At 47.0% G+C, this 20,815-nt stretch overlaps 1 protein-coding gene across 3 annotated transcripts in view; it reads right to left on the bottom strand.

Moving 5' to 3' along the window:
- The window catches only part of SYT16 (synaptotagmin 16), a 108,703-nt gene that overhangs the window by 35,885 nt on the left and 52,003 nt on the right, over positions 1-20,815 (bottom strand). For 2 of the 3 annotated variants that reach the window (XM_077922596.1, XM_077922574.1), the window contains one exon: positions 11,333-11,913. The exons of the other annotated variant lie outside the window; for it this stretch is intronic. In XM_077922596.1, coding sequence (XP_077778722.1) covers positions 11,333-11,822 — 490 coding nt within the window. In that variant the 5' untranslated portion in view covers positions 11,823-11,913. The remainder of the gene's footprint in view (positions 1-11,332; positions 11,914-20,815) is intronic. 3 annotated transcript variants of the gene reach the window in all.

The raw sequence follows: 20,815 nt of genomic DNA, 5'->3' as shown, positions 1-20,815 counted from the left end.
AACAACCTTAGACAACAGATCAGCAGGAATTTCATTTCCTGCCATGTAGGACACCCGAATCAGTCCTTTCTGAATACACTCTCTTGCACGATGTAGCTTAATCTGCAAGTATTTGGTTCTCTGCTTGCAACTCTCTGAGTTCAGCAAAGCCAAACATGATCTATTGTCTTGATACACTTGTATAGGACATTTCACAGAAACCCCGATGTCCTTAAACAGTTGCATCAACCATTCACAATCCATGAGTGAAAATGACAGAGCATTGAGTTCTGCTTCACAGGAACTTAGGCTCACTGTTGTTTGCTTCTTGCACAACCAGTCAAACAGGCAGTGGTTGTACATGTAGCATACTCCAGAAGTGCTTGTACCATCTGTGGTGTCACTTCCAAAACTTGCATCTGCAAAGATTTCAAGACCTCCAGTCTTCTGACTGGTGAACCTCAGCCTGTAGTGCATAGTCCCTTTCAAATAGCGGGCTATGCGCTTCAGAGCTTTCCAATCCTGAACCGTAGGATTGTTGGCATGTCTGCTAAGCAGATTACAGCTTACAGCTATGTCAGGTCTTGAACATCTGGCAATGAAATTCAGCTTGCCTAGAATGCATCTGTACAGCGTTGTGTCAGAAAACGCTTCAGCAGTACTGTCTACCTGGTAACCTGTCACCATCGGTGTGTCTGCTGGGTTTGCATCAACCAAATTCAACCTGGTTAATACATCAGCAATTTTCTGTGTTTGGTGTACCAGAAAATTACCTGCTTGGTCCTTCTCCACCTGCAGAGAAAGATAGTTGGATACCTCACCAAGATCCTTCATGTCAAAGTGCTCCTTCAGCTGAGCTAGGGTGCTTTGATAGAAAGCCTGATTCTTCCAAAACATCAGAAGATCATCAACAAAACATAAACAATACAGTTTGTTTTGCCCCTCCTCCTTGACAAACACACATGGATCAGCTTTGCCCTGGTGAAAACCTAGAGAAAGCAACGTTTCAGTGAGTTTTGTGTTCCAACACCTAGCACTCTGCTTGAGACCATATAAGGATTTCCGCAGTTTACAGACCATTCCCTTCTGTATCTGCATCCCGTCAGGTGGAAGCATAAACAGCTCCTCGTTCAAAATCCCGTACAAAAAAGCTGTATTAATGTCATGATGGGAAACATGCAGTTTCTCCTCCACAGCGATCTTGAGCATCAGCCGAATGCTCTCATATTTGACTGTGAGTGAGTAGGTCTCGTGGTAATCCTGTCCTGGTACCTGTGAAAAACCTCTGGCAACCAATCTGGCTTTGTGTCTGACTACCTTGCCATTCTGGTCTGTCTTGGCCTTGAAGACCCATTTGCTGCCAACCAGTCTCATACCTGGGACTACCGGTACCAGCTCCCAAGTTTGGTTCCTGTTCAAGGAATCAACTTCAGCCTTCATGGCATTAAGCCAAGGCTCAGCATCATTAGAGGTTAACTCCTGAACCTCTTTGAAGCTTGAAGGTTCCCACACCTTCTCTGAGCTACTAAGAACAGCAGTTGCAGTCTTAGCAAACTCATCAGCAAATCTCTTTGGAGGTCTGTCTTTGGTCGCCCTTTCAGACCTACGTACTAGACGCAAGTCTTCTGGACTCATCTCCTCTTTCTTAGGAGAAAAATGACCAATGGTGAACAGTGGTTCTTCCAGTTCATTGTCAGACGCATCAGATGGTCTGACTGAGGCCTTTGCACTCTTGTAGTCTGCTGTGTCATCACTCTCACTGACATCAGCAGCAGCGCCGCCCACTGAACTGGAATCCGAACTCTGATCATCATCATCATCATCATCATCATCCTCATCCTCAGTTTCCTCAGCTTTAGCTGCTTGCTTGACATCACCTTCATCCTCCTCTGGGTAACTCTGGAAAATTCCCACATTTTCCCCCCACTTAGGATTGTACTCAACACTCCTTGTGAACTTTATGGATTTAGAGTCAGTCATCCATGTTAGGATATTTCCGTTCCACCTTAAGAGAGAGCAGGCTTTGAGAGTCACAGAGTCTGCGCATGTCCTAGTCACAGGATGTTTATGCTTGCTGTTTCCTTTCGATTTCAGTCGGTCGGAGTCACTGACTCAGAACGGTCATGTTTTTCCTTTGTTCTGTTCAACGCTAAATAAAGTCTGTAAATTATGCTCCTCTTCTGCGGTGCAAGCTTTCTGGCTGTGGTTTCTGCTGATAAAGAACAGTGTGCACAAGCCTGGAATGTGGCAATCTATTTCTAAGGTTTTGTGTCGCTAACTGCTGGATCTGCCTGGCTACGGGAGATCGATGGACGTTCGGCAGCCGGCTTGGGGCCATGATGGACAATATCTCCCTGGCAGTTTCCCAACAACAAGGTTTCGGGCCCAGATTCACAGCACCTACAGGAGAGTAAAGCTGCAACAGACTGCGTTTGAGAGGTATGAAGTGGGAAAAGCAAAAGAAAGGGAGGCTTTTCTGTTTTACCTCGGACGGAGCCTTTGAACTCCGGCAAGGCTAAATTGGCCTGGGAGCCGAGCCAAAAGGCATCGTGATTAATGAGCTGCCAAGATAAGGAGTCTCTGAAGTTAAAAAAAGACTCACGGCTAAAGCAGAAAGCTGGAAATGGGGTTTTTCCAAGCTTCTGAGGCAAATGCTGAATGCCTTAAGTTACATGGGCAGAATTATGAAACCTGGGCAAAATGGTGTGAGAGTTTGCTGCGTCAGTTTAGGGTGTGGCATACCGTGAGTGAGGCCCCCCCAGTTCCTCTGACAGAGAGATGGAAAGCCGATGATTCGAAGGCGATAGACGTAATAGTCTTATCCGTATCTCTTGAGGAAATTAAGACGCTGGCTGGCAACACCACTGCACGTGGAATGTGGTATGCTTTGATGAAAGCTCACAAGTCAGTCATCCCAGCCCAGAGTTTGACTGCATCGGAGGTCCTGGCTGTTTCCCAGAATGCGAGTGAATGCAGGGATGCTGAGGGCACCGGTTGCAAGCTGCAGGGGGAGCTGACCGTCACGTCATCCCAGGCAGCATTCCAGCCTCCAGGGGGAGCCAAGGAGTCGGCAGCTGAGAGCTCTGTTTCTCATGGGAACCAAGGTCATCGTCTTTGCAGAGGCCGGAAAGCCAGAGGTAAACAAAGACAGGCGTCTGCAGATGGCCAGAAGCAGAGGGAGGGTGAAGAGCCCACGCCAGTGGAAAACAAGGCTTTGTTAGCTGGCACTGCTTCACAAAAGGCTAAAGGCACGTCTCATGGCCAGGAGCAGGGGGGCAAGCTGCAAAAGCCCACGCCAGTGGAAGACAAGGCTATGTTAGCTGGCACAGCTTCACCAAAGGCTAAAGGCACGTCTGCTGGCCAGGAGCAGCAGGGGGGCAAGCTGCAAAAGCCCAAGCCAGTGGAAAACAAGGGTTTGCTTGCTGTGAAGACTGCTCCAACAGCCAAAGGCAGCTTTGTTGTTGATTCGGGCTGTACCCGCCACATCTCGAAGGATCGGCACCTCTTTATCTCCTTCAAGCCTCAGGAAGGTGAGATCCACCTGGCTGATGGAAGGACGTTGCAAATTGCAGGAGAAGGGACTGTGAAACTTGCAAGTTTGCACACAACCATCAGCGGTGTACTATATGTTCCAGGCGCTGCAAGCAATTTGTTGAGCGTCCCGCAGCTTACTGGACGTGGTTTTCAGATTTCCTTCAAGAGGAGCGTCTGTGTCATCAGTAAAGGCAAAGAGGACTATTTGCATGCAAAGTTTATGGATGGTTTGTTCCATATAACTTATGAGGACACTGCTGTTGTATCTAATGCTGATTCTTGTTGTGTTGCACAAACTAACAAAGTTCTTCATGCAGGTTGCATTCATGAAGCGCATCGAAGGTTTGGTCACCTCTCTTGGAAGGCACTGGCCAAGATGCCAGAGGTGGTTGAGGGTTTGAACATCAAACCCTGTAAATTTCACATGAAGTGTGTATCTTGTGCAGAGAACAAGGTGAAGGTTGCTCCAAAAGGCAAAGAGTCTAGCAGGCAGGCTTCCAAGCCCTACCAGCTAGTGCACGCAGACCTGGTTGGGCCACTTACGCCCTCTTTAGGAGGAGCAAGGTTCTTCATGGTTCTAATTGATTCTTTTTCTAGGTACATTCATGTGTTTTTGCTCGAACAGAAATCGCAAGCGTTTCCGAAGTTTAAGGCATTCTGTGCTTGGTTGGAGAATGCTCACGGTAAACGTATTTCCTGTCTGTTTACCGATCGGGGCGGGGAATTCACTTCTCAGCAGTTTGAAGCTTTCCTGACTGAGAAGGGAATCCAGCATGACATGTCAACCCCCAGATCGCCATGGATGAATGGGCTTGCGGAGAGAGCAAATCAGACATTGCTGCAAGGAATGAAAACCTTGTTGCATGATGCCAATCTCCCTGATAAGTTTTGGGGGGAGGCTTTGGGGAATCTGGTTTACTCCGTTAATCGCAGATTGTCATCACCCATTGGTTGTACCCCCTATGAGAAGATGTTTGGCAAGAAACCCAACACCAAACACATGAGAATTTTTGGTTCTGACATGTGGGTACGCACCCCACAAACCAACAAGCTTGGGAAGCGTGGGGCACATGGTTTGTTCATGGGGTACGAAAAAGGTGCATACAGGGTATGGATGACTAACTCCAAATCCATTAAGTTCACAAGGAGTGTTGAATACAATCCTAAGTGGGGGGAAAATGTGGGAATTTTCCAGAGTTACCCAGAGGAGGATGAAGGTGATGTCAAGCAAGCAGCTAAAGCTGAGGAAGCTGCTGAGGATGATGATGATGAGGATGATGATGATGATGATGATCAGAGTTCGGATTCCAGTTCATTGGGCGGCGCTGCTGCTGATGTCAGTGAGAGTGATGACACAGCAGACTACAAGAGTGCAAAGGCCTCAGTCAGACCATCTGATGCATCTGACAATGAACTGGAAGAACCACTGTTCACCATTGGTCATTTTTCTCCTAAGAAAGAGGAGATGAGTCCAGAAGACTTGCGTCTAGTACGTAGGTCTGAAAGGGCGACCAAAGGCAGACCTCCAAAGAGATTTGCTGATGAGTTTGCTAAGACTGCAACTGCTGTTCTTAGTAGCTCAGAGAAGGTGTGGGAACCTTCAAGCTTCAAAGAGGTTCAGGAGTTAACCTCTAAAGATGCTGAGCCTTGGCTTAATGCCATGAAGGCTGAAGTTGATTCCTTGAACAGGAACCAAACTTGGGAGCTGGTACCGGTAGTCCCAGGAATGAGACTGGTTGGCAGCAAATGGGTCTTCAAGGCCAAGACAGACCAGAATGGCAAGGTTGTCAGACACAAAGCCAGGTTGGTTGCCAGAGGTTTTTCACAGGTACCAGGACAGGATTACCACGAGACCTACTCTCCCACAGTCAAGTATGAGAGCATTCGGCTGATGCTCAAGATTGCTGCGGAGGAGAAACTGCATGTTTCCCACCACGACATTAATACAGCTTTTTTGTACGGGATTTTGAACGAAGAGCTGTTCATGCTTCCACCAGACGGGATGCAGATACAGAAGGGAATGGTCTGTAAACTGCGGAAATCCTTATATGGTCTCAAGCAGAGTGCTAGGAGTTGGAACACAAAACTCACTGAAACGTTGCTTTCTCTAGGTTTTCACCAGGGCAAAGCTGATCCATGCGTGTTTGTCAAGGAAGAGGGGCAAAACAAACTGTATTGTTTATGTTTTGTTGATGATCTTCTGATGTTTTGGAAGAATCAGGCTTTCTATCAAAGCACCCTAGCTCAGCTGAAGGAGCACTTTGACATGAAGGATCTTGGTGAGGTATCCAACTATCTTTCTCTGCAGGTGGAGAAGGACCAAGCAGGTAATTTTCTGGTACACCAAACACAGAAAATTGCTGATGTATTAACCAGGTTGAATTTGGTTGATGCAAACCCAGCAGACACACCGATGGTGACAGGTTACCAAGTAGACAGTACTGCTGAAGCGTTTTCTGACACAACGCTGTACAGATGCATTCTAGGCAAGCTGAATTTCATTGCCAGATGTTCAAGACCTGACATAGCTGTAAGCTGTAATCTGCTTAGCAGACATGCCAACAATCCTACGGTTCAGGATTGGAAAGCTCTGAAGCGCATAGCCCGCTATTTGAAAGGGACTATGCACTACAGGCTGAGGTTCACCAGTCAGAAGACTGGAGGTCTTGAAATCTTTGCAGATGCAAGTTTTGGAAGTGACACCACAGATGGTACAAGCACTTCTGGAGTATGCTACATGTACAACCACTGCCTGTTTGACTGGTTGTGCAAGAAGCAAACAACAGTGAGCCTAAGTTCCTGTGAAGAAGAACTCAATGCTCTGTCATTTTCACTCATGGATTGTGAATGGTTGATGCAACTGTTTAAGGACATCGGGGTTTCTGTGAAATGTCCTATACAAGTGTATCAAGACAATAGATCGTGTTTGGCTTTGCTGAACTCCGAGAGTTGCAAGCAAAGAACCAAGTACTTGCAGATTAAGCTACATCGTGCAAGAGAGTGTATTCAGAAAGGACTGATTCCGGTGTCCTACATGCCAGGAAATGAAATTCCTGCTGATCTGTTGTCTAAGGTTGTTAACAGAGAACAACATAAGGTTTATGTACAAAGGTTGCAATTGAGTGAACCACAGGTACAACAGGTTACACGGAAAGGGGGAGGATGTTAGGATATTTCCGTTCCACCTGAAGAGAGAGCAGGCTTTGAGAGTCACAGAGTCTGCGCATGTCCTAGTCACAGGATGTTTATGCTTGCTGTTTCCTTTCGATTTCAGTCGGTCGGAGTCACTGACTCAGAACGGTCATGTTTTTCCTTTGTTCTGTTCAACGCTAAATAAAGTCTGTAAATTATGCTCCTCTTCTGCGGTGCAAGCTTTCTGGCTGTGGTTTCTGCTGATAAAGAACAGTGTGCACAAGCCTGGAATGTGGCAATCTATTTCTAAGGTTTTGTGTCGCTAACTGCTGGATCTGCCTGGCTACGGGAGATCGATGGACATTCGGCAGCCGGCTTGGGGCCATGATGGACAATATCTCCCTGGCAGTTTCCCAACAATCCATACCCTGTATGCACCTTTTTCGTACCCCATGAACAAACCATGTGCCCCACGCTTCCCAAGCTTGTTGGTTTGTGGGGTGCGTACCCACATGTCAGAACCAAAAATTCTCATGTGTTTGGTGTTGGGTTTCTTGCCAAACATCTTCTCATAGGGGGTACAACCAATGGGTGATGACAAGCTGCGATTAACGGTATAAGCTACCGTTGACAGAGCTTCCCCCCAAAACTTATCAGGGAGGTTGGCATCATGCAACAAGGTTTTCATTCCTTGCAGCAACGTTTGATTTGCTCGCTCCGCAAGCCCATTCATCCATGGCGATCTAGGCGTTGTCAAGTCATGCTGGATTCCCTTCTCAGTCAGGAAAGCTTCAAACTGCTGAGAATTGAATTCCCCGCCGCGATCGGTAAACAGACAGCCGATATGTTTACCGTGAGCATTCTCCAGCCAAGCACAGAATGCTTTGAACCTAGGAAACGCTTGCGATTTCTGCTCGAGCATAAACACATGAATGTACCTAGAAAAAGAATCAATTAGAACCATGAAGAACCTTGCTCCTCCCAAAGAGGGCGTAAGTGGCCCAACCAGGTCCACATGCACTAGCTGGTAGGGTTTGGAAGCCTGCCTGCTAGACTCCTTGCCTTTTGGAGCAACCTTCACCTTGTTCTCTGCACAAGATACACATTTCATGTGATACTTACAAGGTTTGATGTTCAAACCTTCAACCAATCCAGGCATCTTGGCCAGCGCCTGCCAAGACATGTGACAAAATCTTCGATGTGCATCATGAATGCATCCTGCATGAAGAACCTTGTTAGTTTGTGCAACACAACAAGAATCAGCATTAGACACAACAGCATTGTCATCATAAGTTATACAGAATAAACCATCTATAAACTTTGCATGCAAAATGTCCTCTTTGCCTTTTCTGATGACACAGACGCTCCTCTTGAAGGATATCTCAAAGCCACGCCCAGTCAGCTGTGGGACGCTAAGCAAATTGTCCGCAGCTCCAGGAACATACAGTACATTACTGATGGTTGTATGCAAACTTGCAAGTTTCACAGTCCCTTCTCCTGCAATTTGCAACGTCCTTCCATCAGCCAGGTGGATCTCTCCTTCTTGAGGCGAGAAGGAGATAAACAGGTGCTTATCCTTTGAAAGATGGCGGCTCGCACCAGAGTCCACAATAAACCTGGCTTTAGCCTTTGGAGCAGTCTTTGCAGCAAGCAAAACCTTGTTTTCCACCGGCGTGGGCTTTTGCAGCTTGCCCCCCTGCTCCTGGCCATGAGACTTGCCTTTAGCCTTTGGTGAAGCAGTGCCAGCTAACAAAGCCTTGTTTTCCACTGGCGTGGGCTCTTCACCCCCCTTCTGCTTCGGGCCATCTGCAGGCATCTGTCTTTGTTTACCTCTGGCCTTCCGGTCTCTGCAAAGACGATGACCTTGGTTCCCATGAGAAACAGAGCTCTCAGCTGCCGTCTCCTTGGCTCCCCCTGGAGGCTGGAATGCTGCCTGGGATGACATCACAGTCTGCTCCCCCTGCAGCTTGCAACCGGTGCCCTCAGCATCCCTGCATTCACTCGCATTCTGGGAAACAGCCAGGACCTCCGATGCAGTCAAACTCTGGGCATTCAAACTCTGAGCTGGGATGACTGACATGTGGGCTATCTTCAAAGCATTCCACATCTTACGTGCCGTCATGTTGCCAGCAAGCGTAGCAATTTCCTCCAGAGAGACGGATAAGACTATTATGTCAATGGCCCTCGAATTCTGGGCCTCCCATTTCTCTGTCAGAGGATCTGGGGGGGCTTGAGACACAGTATGCCAGACTCCATACTGACGCAGCAAACTCTCACACCATTTTGCCCAGGTCTGATAATTGTGCCGATTTAACTTTGGGCACTCAGTGGCCTCTGAAGCTTCAAAAGCGTGGAAAAACTCCATTCCAGCTTTTACTTGAGCCGTGAGCCTTTATGCCTTCAAAGACTCCTTATCGTGGCAGCTCATTAATCACGATGCCTTTTGGCTCGGCTCCCAGGCCAATTAAGCCTTCCGGAGTTCATAGGCTCCGTCCGAGGTAAAACAGAAAAGCCTCCCTTTCTTTCGCTTTTCCCACGTACCTCTCAAACGCAGTCTGTTGCAGCTTTACTCTCCTGTAGGTGCTGTGAATCTGGGCCCGAAACCTTGTTGTTGGGAAACTGCCAGGGAGATATTGTCCATCATGGCCCCAAGCCGGCTGCCGGACTTCCATCGATCTCCCGTAGCCAGGCAGATCCAGCAGTTAGCGACACGAAGCCTCAGAAACGGATTGCCACATTCCAGGCTTGTGCACACTGTTTATCAGCAGAAACCACAGCCAGAAAGCTTGCACCGCAGAAGAGCATAATTTACAGACTTTATTTAGCGTTGAACAGAACAAAGGAAAAACATGACCGTTCTGAGTCAGTGACTCCGACCGACTGAAATCGAAAGGAAACAGCAAACATAAACATCCTGTGACTAGGACATGCGCAGACTCTGTGACTCTCAAAGCCTGCTCCCTTTTAAGGTGGAACGGAAATATCCCAACACTTTTGAAGGTCCCCAATGCCCCTGAGGCTCAGTTGGCCTTTACCATGTCAAGTGATGTCCTGTGGAACTCCTTGCCACCAGAGGTCCAGAAGGAGTCACCCTCCCTGCCTTCTTTTTGTGATCTTCTGAAAACTCTGTTGTTTGGAATGTGAATATTTTACCAACCCATATTTATGGGTGGTTTTGTTGCTGTAATTGTGACGTGTTTTTAATGTTATACCCTGATTTGTTTATGAAAGTGTGTTTTATAAATATCTAAATAAACAATAAATAAATAAACCCAGCCTCAAGAAACCAGGAAATATTCATAAATGGTCATATACAATAATTTCAACACAAGGGGCAGTTGTATTATAGTTCTGATTAGCTTTTATTTTTCCCCTCTCTGACAGGCATGCACCCACCGCTAACCAATACAAGGGGTCATGGTGGAAATTTCTCAAAGGCTAAGACATGTGCTGATATAGAGATGCCAGCAAGCATATCTTAAGCCATCCAACTTTCTGCCAATATATTCTGATATAGCTTTGTCATGTCAATTAACATTACGCATAAAGATGCACCTATAACTTATATGCATTCTAAAGATATGTACTTCGTAGTAAATTAGATTTCCTCTTCTCATAACAAATGTTTCACCTCTGGTCAGAAGGCATGGAATTAGATACTGGTTCATAATCAAACTAAATTGAGAGTGGGGCCCCCGAATACATTTTTGTGCAATGGCTTGTCACAGGGTTGCCATATGTCAAAAAGTGAAAACCCGGACACAAAAAGCTGTTGAGCTTAAATTTCGTTCCGTCCAGATGCTGCTAATGTCCGGGAAATACCTGCTGTGTCCGAAAATTTCCTGCCGTAGGGCAACCCTAGCTTGTAATAATGCATGACTGCCACTACTTTTAGAACCAGCATTCTGGCTCAACTAACTTCATTGGCTTCAGTGATGCAGAACGCATCTCTTCCCCAATGCTGTCAGATGCAGGATTAGCACAGGATAAAGCTGGAATCCCTAGGAACCATAATCTGCCGTAAGGTAAAGGTAAAGGTACCCCTGACCATTAGGTCCAGTCGTGACCGACTCTGGGGTTGCAGCGCTCATCTCGCTTTATTGGCCAAGGGAGCCGGCGTACAGCTTCCAGGTCATGTGGCCAGCATGACTAAGCCGCTTCTGGCGAACCAGAGCTGCACACGGAAATGTTGTCTACCTTCCCGCCGGAGTGGTACCTATTTATCTACTTGCACTTTGATGTCCTTTCGAACTGCTAGGTTGGCAGAAGATGGGACCGAGCAACAGGAGCTCACCCCGTCGCGGGGATTCGAACCGCCAACCTTCTGATCGGCAAGTCCTAGGCTCTGTGGTTTAACCCACAGCGCCACCCGCGTCCCTATAATCTGCCGTAAGGAGTTGCTAATAACTTTTATCCTCTGCGAAGCATTATCTGCAAGTAAGTATGGAGGGGAAATGGCTGCCTCTGCTTTCATAACTTTTGACATAACCTGCCCCATGTCCTGATGTCTTTACACCTTGTATTTCCCTGCCAACCAATGATATAAAGTAGAGGGAGAGAAATGTACTGTGTAAGAACAGGAAGTCATGTGGTAGGAACTGAAAGGGATCACCCTTTGGGGCAGCAATCCCATGTTTTTTTTGGAGAGTGTGTGCAAAATAAAGAGCTTAGGAGGACACCAACTTACCATCACAGTTATGTAGAAGATTCTTACTCTGCTTGGAATGCTCCTCTTCCTCCGGGATGGTTTCCATAAGTTGGTAGCCCTTGTAGTTTGGGTAGAGTCCATGGGATGTCAAGGGGTCATCATCGAGATACTGATCTGAGAAGGTGCAGTTGCTCTTGTCTCCTTCGTGCCAACGAAGACCCAGGTCTGAAGCACAGGAAGACTCCAGAGAAGTAGGCTCATGAGCAGATGATGAGAAGTCATCAGATTCTCCACTCTCCTGGCTAAAGGTGCTTCCATCATCTGAAGCTTCAGAGTAACGTTCATAAGACCCATCATCACTGTCTTCTAAGCCCTTGTCTCCTTCTTCGGTGGGATGGGGATCCGCTTTGCTTCCCAGGTTGGCGAAGGAAGAAGATATGGAGTCGCCTGCTTCTTGGACAGCCTCATAGACCCGAGACATCCATGAGGACAAGGGCTGGAAGAAACTCTGGACATCCTGGGAGGACATGCTTTTTTGAACACCATGAACAAGTAAAGTGATGGGTCATAAACTCCAGCTGTTCATCTCTGCCAGCATGCCAGACTCAGAGGTCTGTGAGCTACAGAATAAGCATTGCAAAAGGTTATCAAAAGATCGCCTGCCCCCCTTTTAACCTCTTTGTTAGACCTACTAAAATTATCCAAGCTGAGAGAAAGAAAGAGAGCACAGAAAAGAGAGAGCTAGAAGTGTCCACACACCACAAACCAGAAGGAGAGAATGCTTTCACCCAAATTTGCAAGACAACCAGGGATTCACCAAACCGAAAGCACAGGATGAATGTCGAAAGTTAATCTATAACTAGGTAGTGCAAGGGATGGTTCAAACCATGTTTACAGGTGCCCTAAATAACAATAAAGCAGACAATGTTGGGGTGGATGCAGAGGTTTAAATTCCCCCGCTGAACACAGCAGATGGATGGGGATGTAAATCGTACACTCCCCATTCTACAGTTGATTGATCGGCTGGGGTGTCTGCATGTGCCTATACACGTGTGTATATGTTTGCGAGTGTTCATGTGCAGGATAAAGGTAAAGGTAAAGGTACCCCTGCCGGTACGGGCCAGTCTTGACAGACTCTAGGGTTGTGCGCTCATCTCACTCTAGAGGCCGGGAGCCAGCGCTGTCCGAAGACACTTCCGGGTCACGTGGCCAGCGTGACGAAGCTGCTCTGGCGAGCCAGCGCAGCACACGGAAACACCGTTTACCTTCCCGCTAGTAAGCGGTCCCTATTTATCTACTTGCACCCGGGGGTGCTTTCGAACTGCTAGGTTGGCAGGCGCTGGGACCGAGCAGCAGGAGCGCACCCCGCCGCGGGGATTCGAACCGCCGACCTTTCGATCGGCAAGCCCTAGGCGCTGAGGCTTTTACCCACAGCGCCACCCGCCATTCCTGGCATGTGGCCAGCAGAGGATTGGCAAAGGGGGATCAAGACCCTTCCTCCGTTCCTGATGTAATTGGAAGGCCACATTTTAGCAGAAGCAATAGTTTGCCCCTGCATCCAAACCAATAAACTAGGGTTTGCATTTCCCCTGCAAACCATCGGTTTAAATTCTGGTACGGAGGTTGGGTGCAAATTACAGTTTGCTAGGTTGGTTGTAACAGCAAATTATGGTTTGCATTGATCAGTGAGTGAGTGATTAACTCGGAGCACATGAAGGAAGGCGCCTAAGGCTCAACCGCATAATGCCTTTTCATGCCAGCTGAACCAGTACAGTGGTACCTCAGGTTAAATACTTAATTTGTTCCGGAGGTCCGTACTTAACCTGAAACTGTTCTTAACCTGAAGCACCACTTTAGCTAATGGGGCCTCCTGCTGCTGCCGCGCCGCCGGAGCACGATTACTGTTCTCATCCTGAAGCAAAGTTCTTAACCTGAAGCACTATTAGCGGAATCTGTAACCTGAAGCGTATGCAACCCGAGGTACCACTGTATTTGCTACACTTGCTGTCTCTAATCCTCTGGTATGAAGTTCCCCATAATTTCAAATAAAACTGTCTTGGAATCCGAAACAAAGTGGCTCGCCACCAAATAATTGTTTCCCATTAATCATACTCCTGTTTAGGTTTTACTTTCATCCCAACCCTTTTAAGAACACGTGCTTTGCCTTGGAGGAAAAGGAACGGCAACAATTAATTGCATTCTCCATTGTTTCCGATGCATTAAAAAAAAGGAAGCAAACTCTATATTGTACAAATCTGACACCCACTGTTCATTAACGGCTAGGAGCAGGTTCTAAAATGCAAGGTTGCCATACAGAGGAAATGTGCTGGAACGGTACAAAAAGCACAATCGCAGAAGTCTCTGGAATACCTGAGCGCAAAGCAAGGCTTCCTGCAAAAGCAGATGCAAAAGGGTTGTTCAGCCTGAACTGATAGAAACTCGAACAACCCAGGGAAGGGATCTATGTGTTAGGCTTGCAGGCTGAATGGAATAGCTCCGCAGAAGAGCATGCAAAAGGCCTTGGGTTCAATCCTCAGACCTCTCTAAGGAAGCAGGGAGAAGCTCTGGAACTCTGGAGCCATCAAAAGCAGAACTTTTATAATCACCCAGTTTCAATGCAACAACACAGGGTTGTTGGGTTTTTTAAAAAAAAAATGGAGACTAATTGTACGATCGGCAGACAGTCAGCACATGATAAGCACATACCCTCTAACTTTCCTCAGATGAAAAACAGGGACATTTCTCACTCCCTGCAAATGACCCTCCTTGACCCCCCCGCCCCCCATTTTTTGTCCCTCCCCAGCCTACAGAACATTTTCTGTCAGAGGAAGGCTGAATGCCACCACCGCTTCACCAACGGGACACAGCACACAAGCCCTCCACTGTCCCGAGAAAACCACTTAATCCCAATTTTGTTTTAATTTATTTAGGAAGGGGCAAGATTGGACACAGATGCACAAAGCATTTAATAATAATAATAATAATAATAATAATAATAATAATAATAATAATAATAATAATAACAATGACTCCTCGTCCTTTCTTCCCTCTCAGGGAGGCCCTGGCCTCTGCTTGCCCCTCAGAGCTGGCACGTCCCACAGGGCTGGGCCACAGTACCGGCAACTTCTCCTCTTTTCCCATTCTCCACCAGCCATTATGAGCTGCTTTTCCAGCTGCTCTGGCTCCCAGTGGAGTACAGGGTCAGGTTTAAGGTGCTGGTTTTGACCTTTAAAGCCCTTCACAGCCTAGGACCCACGTACCTATGGGACCGCCTCTCCTGGTATGCCCCACAGAGGACCCTAAGGTCCATAAATAGCAACACCCTAGAGGTCCCGGGCCCTAAGGAAGTTAGATTAGCCTCAACCAAAGCCAGGGCCTTTTCAACACTGGCCCCGGCTTGGTGGAACGCTCTGTCTCATGAGACCAGGGCCCTGCGGGATCTGATTTCTTTCCGCAGGCTTGCAATCAACTTGATCCCCTCCCCCTCTTTCCTTTTTCCTTTCTCCTTCTGTGACGGAACTCCTATTTGGGGACTTCCCTGGCTTTTTTTCCGGCCCATGTAGGACCAGTCTGGATAGTTGGCCTTGGTGAAGATTTGACATTTTCATCCCCAAAAAAGTTTTTGATTTGAGCTTCTACTGAAATGAGGCCGCATTTTAATGTTGTATTTTAATCTTGTTTTTAAGTTGTATTTTAATCAACTGTTTTTATACCTGGTGTTAGCCGCCCTGAGCCCGGTCTTGGCTGGGGAGGGCGGGGTATAAATATAATTTTTATTATTATTATTATTATTATTATTATTATTATTATTATTATTGGAGGATGCCAGCAGCAGCAACCATAAAGAGGCATTGGGATGCTCCATCAGAAACCGCTGCTGCCGGCGCTCCCCCTCCCCAAGCTGGCGGGGGAAATTGAGACATTCCAGGATCAAATCAGAAACCAAGATGGCTTTCGTAATCCCAGGACTCTCCCTGCAAAATAGGGTCCCTGGAGGGTATGTCTGAATGAGCTCTTTGGCCTAGAAATTCAGAACCAACTGGATATGGCAGAAGCACCCACGTTTGTTTATTTCAGTCTCCCTTAACCCGAAGCTTTTGAATACAACTCCCATCAGAAAGCATGACCAACTATTCTGAGAGATCTACACTGGCTCCCAGTACATTTCCAAGCACAATTCAAAGTGTTGGTGCTGACCTTTAAAGCCCTAAACGGCCTCGGCCCAGTATACCTGAAAGAGCGTCTCCACCCCCATCGTTCTGCCCGGACGCTGAGGTCCAGCGCCGAGGGCCTTCTGGCGGTTCCCTCACTGCAAGAAGCCAAGTTACAGGGAACCAGGCAGAGGGCCTTCTCGGTAGTGGCACCCGCCCTGTGGAACACCCTCCCATCAGATGTCAAAGCAATAAACTATTTTACTTTTAAAAGTCATCTGAAGGCAGCCCTCTTTAGGGAAGTTTTTACAGTGGTGGCTCGCAAGACGAAAAGAATCCGTTCCGCGATTCTTTTCGTCTAGCGGTTTTTTCGTCTTGCGAAGCAACCCCCATTGGCGGCTAAGCGGATTAGCGCTATTAGCGGCTTAGCGCTATTAGCGGCTTAGCGGGCTTAGCGGCTAAGCTGTTAAAAGCCTATTAACAGCTTAGCGGCTTTGAAAAGGGGGGGGAGCAAAAAAAAAATGGCGAGACTCGCAAGACGTTTTCGTCTTGCGAAGCAAGCCCATAGGGAACTTCGTCTTGCGAAGCGCCTCCGCGACGGAAAACCCTTTCGTCTTGCGGGTTTTTCGTCTTGCGAGGCATTCGTCTTGCGGGGCACCGCTGTAATGTTTGATGCTGTACTGTTTTTAATATTCAGTTGGAAGCCGCCCAGAGTGGCTGGGGAAACCCAGCCAGATGGGCGGGGTATAAATAATAAATTATTATTATTATTATTAGGGGGATGAGAGCAGCAGTCCTTCAACATCTGGAGGACATTGGGTTGGGGAAACCTAGTTCACGGATCTGCCCCGCTGACAGTGATGGGAGAAGGGGACTAAATCTTTTCCCCAAAGTTGCACAGGGGTGAATCTTTCCCCTGCCTGAACCTCGCCTCCTAGCGCTTTGTATAAGCTAAACAAGATATAGCTTAGGGCCCCACTCTCTTGGGGGCCCCCCCAAAAAATTTAAAGGGGGGGGAAACTGGATGCACATTTCCAAAATATAAGATAAAAAAACAAATAAAATAAAACCCACAATTATTATTCCATGTTATAGCAAGTTTCGAGAGACTAGATTATGAGTCTTTGTAAATTGTGTTTCTAAAGGAACTTTTGTTATTGCCAAATGCCAATGTGTTTGCGTTATTAAGTTTGTTATTAATAAAAAATCATTTTAAGTTAGAGCTTAATAATTATTTCACTATTAATATACTTCCTCTTAATTGTATTTCAGTTCAACAATTACTTTGATAAAATACATATTTTGTTATGTGCAAATCGCTTTAGATACCTATTAGGTCCATAAATTACCATATAGCATATATTCAACACAAAAAACAGCAACAATTTGTTGTTGACAAAGGACAGCTGGACATATAAAGGGCCCCATTATCTTCAGTAGCTTAGGGCCTCATCAAACCTAAATCAGGCCCTGTTGTCACTGTAGCCCATTTGCCCCCTAAAGTAAAGGTAAAGGGACCCCTGACTGTTAGGTCCAGTCGCGGCCGACTCTGGGGTTGTGGTGCTCATCTCGCATTAGTGGCCAAGGGAGCCGGGGTACAGCTTCTGGGTCATGTGGCCAGCATGACTAAGCCACTTCTGGCGAACCAGAGCAGCGCACGGAAATGCCGTTTACCTTCCCGCCGGAGTGGTACCTATTTATCTACTTGCACTTTGACGTGCTTTCGAACTGCTAGGTTGGCAGCAGCAGGGACCGAGCAACGGGAGCTCACCCCATCGCGGGGATTTGAACCGCCGACCCTCTGATCGGCAAGCCCTAGGCTCAGTGGTTTAACCCACAGCGCCACCCACGTCCCTATTTCCCCCCTAATCTGGTTCAAATACCAGAAGTGAGTTTGATTGGGAGGAAACTGGGAGGGGCTGGAGTGGAGGATGCAAAGCAGGGAAGATTTCACTCCCCTAAACCGCACACCCTTTCGTTACCAAAGTCGCCCCCACTTCCCTTTCGATATGTGAAACCAGCAGAGGCGGATGAACAAATGGGAGCGCCCCATTGCATCCTAAATGTGGTCCCCAGACTCGATATGTGTCAAAGAGGTGTCAAATTTCCTTCAAGATAGGGCATGCATGAGCACAAAGGCTGTTTGGGGCAAATTCTTCTTCCTCTTGGTACATCCATTACAATCCCAAGACAACAGAGCGAACAGGTAAATGTTCTAAATAGCTTTGACATAACCTTGCCCATTTTAGCAAAAAGGAAAAACTGTTTCCTACTTCAGTTCCCCAGTATAATTCATAAGTAGCAGCACTGTCTCTATATATACACACCCAAGGCTACAACAATACAAATGCCATCTTTCTCCCACAGTACAGGCTGCGGTTCAAGGCGATATGAGCCTTTCCATTATAAATACCACATTTTAAAGGATTTACTTGTCAATCATGTAAGAATTACTTTCAAATGCAAATCACTAGAGCGTGCAGGCAAGTCTTCTCAGCCCCCAGCCCCCCCCCCCCTTTTCCTCCCACTTCCCTCGGTTTTTAAAACCTACCCTGTTTATTAATAATTCACATTTTTTAAAAGCTTTGGTAAATATATGTTTGCACTGCCGTCTGTGGCAGCTCCAAAAAGCACCGACGCCCACAACGCAGCGAAGGAGAGATGTTGTCATTTTTATTTTATTTTTTTTAAGGCCCTCGCATTGCAATACTTGTCAGGAGAAAGAAAGACTTTGCAAAGCTCTCAACAAAGGGAACTTTTTAACAGAGCGATATCGGTGTTTGTGTAACAGTGAGAGCGTGGCGGAGAACAAAACAAAAGGAACCTAGCGCAAACTCCCCACAAGCTACGCGATGCAAGACCTCTCCTCACATTCCTGGAAACAGGTACGGATCTGTGAGAGGAGAAGGAGCAGGGACGCCTTTCCCTGCACTGCTTCCCATTCCCAACTGCTGGCCTTCCTCATGGCATAGGAATATAAAACAGGATCAGGCCAAAGCCCCACCTCATCCAGTATCCTGTTCCTAAAGCTGCCAACCAGCTCCTTGTGGAACACCCTCCCACCAGATGTCAAAGAGAACAACAACTACCAGACTTTTAGAAGACATCTGAAGGCAGCCCTGTTTAGGGAAGCTTTTAATGTTTAATAGGTTATTGTATTTTAATATTCAGTTGGAAGCCACCCAGAGTGGCTGGAGAAACACAGCCAGATGGGCGGGGTATAAATAAATTATTATTATTATTATTATTATTATTATTATTATTATTATTATTAATCAAATGCTAAATGGGATTCTGCAAGCAGGACTTGAGTGCAACAGTGAGCTCTCCCAGAGGCATAGCAAGGGCGGGAACCATTGCCCTGAGGCACAGTTTTTTTGAGGGCGCATTTTGGTGCGCCCACCCCAGGCACCATGAAGACACGCTCCCCCCGACATTGAGCTCACCACCTGCAATTCCCATGTTGTCAGAGGCAGGTGCCAGGGCCAGGTGAAAAATAACTCACAAAGCATCAGTGTAGTCACCGTATTTTTTGCTCTATAAGACTCACTTTTTCTCTCCTAAAAAGTAAGGGGAAATGTGTGTGCATCTTATGGAGCGAATGCAGGCTGCGCAGCTATCCCAGAAGCCAGAACAGCAAGAGGGATTGCTGCTTTCACTGCGCAGTGAATCCCTCTTGCTGTTCTGGCTTCTGAGATTCAGAATATTTTTTTTCTTGTTTTCCTCCTCCAAAAACTAGGTGCGTCTTTTTGGTCTGGCGCATCTTATAGAGCAAAAAATACGGCAACTCTTTGTTCAAAGAAACCAAACGGCTCAGGCTCAGGTAAGGCCAAGTAACTCTTCCCAGTAGATCGCGGTTTCCCAGATTTGGGTCTCTGGCTATTTTTGGACTACAACTCCCATCGTCCCTAGTGAGCGGGGCCAGTGGTCAGGGATGATGGGAACTGTAGTCCAAAAACAGCTGGAGACCCAAGTTTTGCAAACCCTGCAGTTGATCTTGACCCAACCTTAACCCTAACCCTACCTCCAACCCTAACCTAACCCTAAACCCAACCCTAACCTAACCCTACCTCCAACATTGACCCTAAACCTAACCCTATATCCCAATGCCAAAGAAGCAGAAGGAGAACAGCCATCACCAAGTAGAAAGCACCCAAAAGGAAACACCATCAATTTCGCTGGTGGCTGTTGCCTCACATCCAAGACACCCCAGAAGATAAGAATAAAATATAGGAATTATTATTCCAGCGTTATTATGATATTTTACCATTTATTCTTGTAGAACTCATTGCTGTCAGAGCAAACGTAATGGCAGCATTGGCACGTCACGGTAAGCCATAGTTTAGTGTGGCACTCACAAGCCGGAATGAGCCGAAGTGAGCCCCACCTGCCCTTTTGCCTCCCCCTCTGGTCCAGAGCACAACTTTAGCCACGCTTTTTTTTCACGAAACTCTTGGCTTGTCATTGGTGGGGCTTATAAAATACTCTAGTCACTTTCAAAGCAAGTCAACTCCAAGCCTTGGTTAAACGAACCTGAGTTTGTTATAAACCACAAACCCCTGTTTGCATGCAGAAAAATTTCAAAATATTCAGCAGAAATGAAGCAAAATGCTGTTGGGAGTCCTCTTCCTGGAGAATTTGTGCAAGCCTGAGACTCACATGGGATCATTCCAGCTTCTGCATGACACAGTACAGTGGTACCTCAGGTTAAGTATCTAATTCGTTCCGGAGGTCCGTTCTTAACCTGAAACTGTTCTTAACCTGAAGCACCACTTTAGCTAATGGGGCCTCCTGCTGCTGCCGCGCCGCCGGAGCCCAATTTCTATTCTTATCCTGAAGCAAAGTTCTTAACCTGAAGCACTATTTCTGGGTTAGCGGAGTGTGTAACCTGAAGTGTATGTAACCTGAAGCGTATGTAACCTGGGGTACCACTGTAATAATAATAATAATAATTTTATTATTATACCCCACTCATCTGGCTGGGTTTCCCTAGCCACTCTGGGCGGCTTGCAGCATATCTAAAAACATAAACAACAGGATGAGGAGGTGCTGAATGGCATCATCCAGACCTCTTTATCTGCCCTTACGTTTTTTGCTCCACCCACTTTTACCTCTGGCCCCTCCCACCACCAGCATGTGGACCCTGGAAGGTTGCCCACAGGAAAATGTGGCCCTCGGAATCATACACCTGTGGAATTGGAAGGGGTCCAAATCGACCCAAACTCCAAGCGCCTGCCCAGAGGTGTCATCTTCTCAAGTTGATTGAAGGGAACTGATGGGATGTCCTAACATCACAAGCAACCAGGGGGTGGAACCAAACACCCTCTGAATATTGAGGGCGCCTACCCACCCCTCAAAAAAACACGGGGGG

This window comes from Podarcis muralis, chromosome 1, assembly GCF_964188315.1.
Source record: "Podarcis muralis chromosome 1, rPodMur119.hap1.1, whole genome shotgun sequence".
Lineage (NCBI taxonomy): Eukaryota > Metazoa > Chordata > Lepidosauria > Squamata > Lacertidae > Podarcis > Podarcis muralis.
The sequence above is the reverse complement of the archived record's forward strand: the minus strand, read 5'-3'. Positions and strand labels throughout refer to the sequence as shown.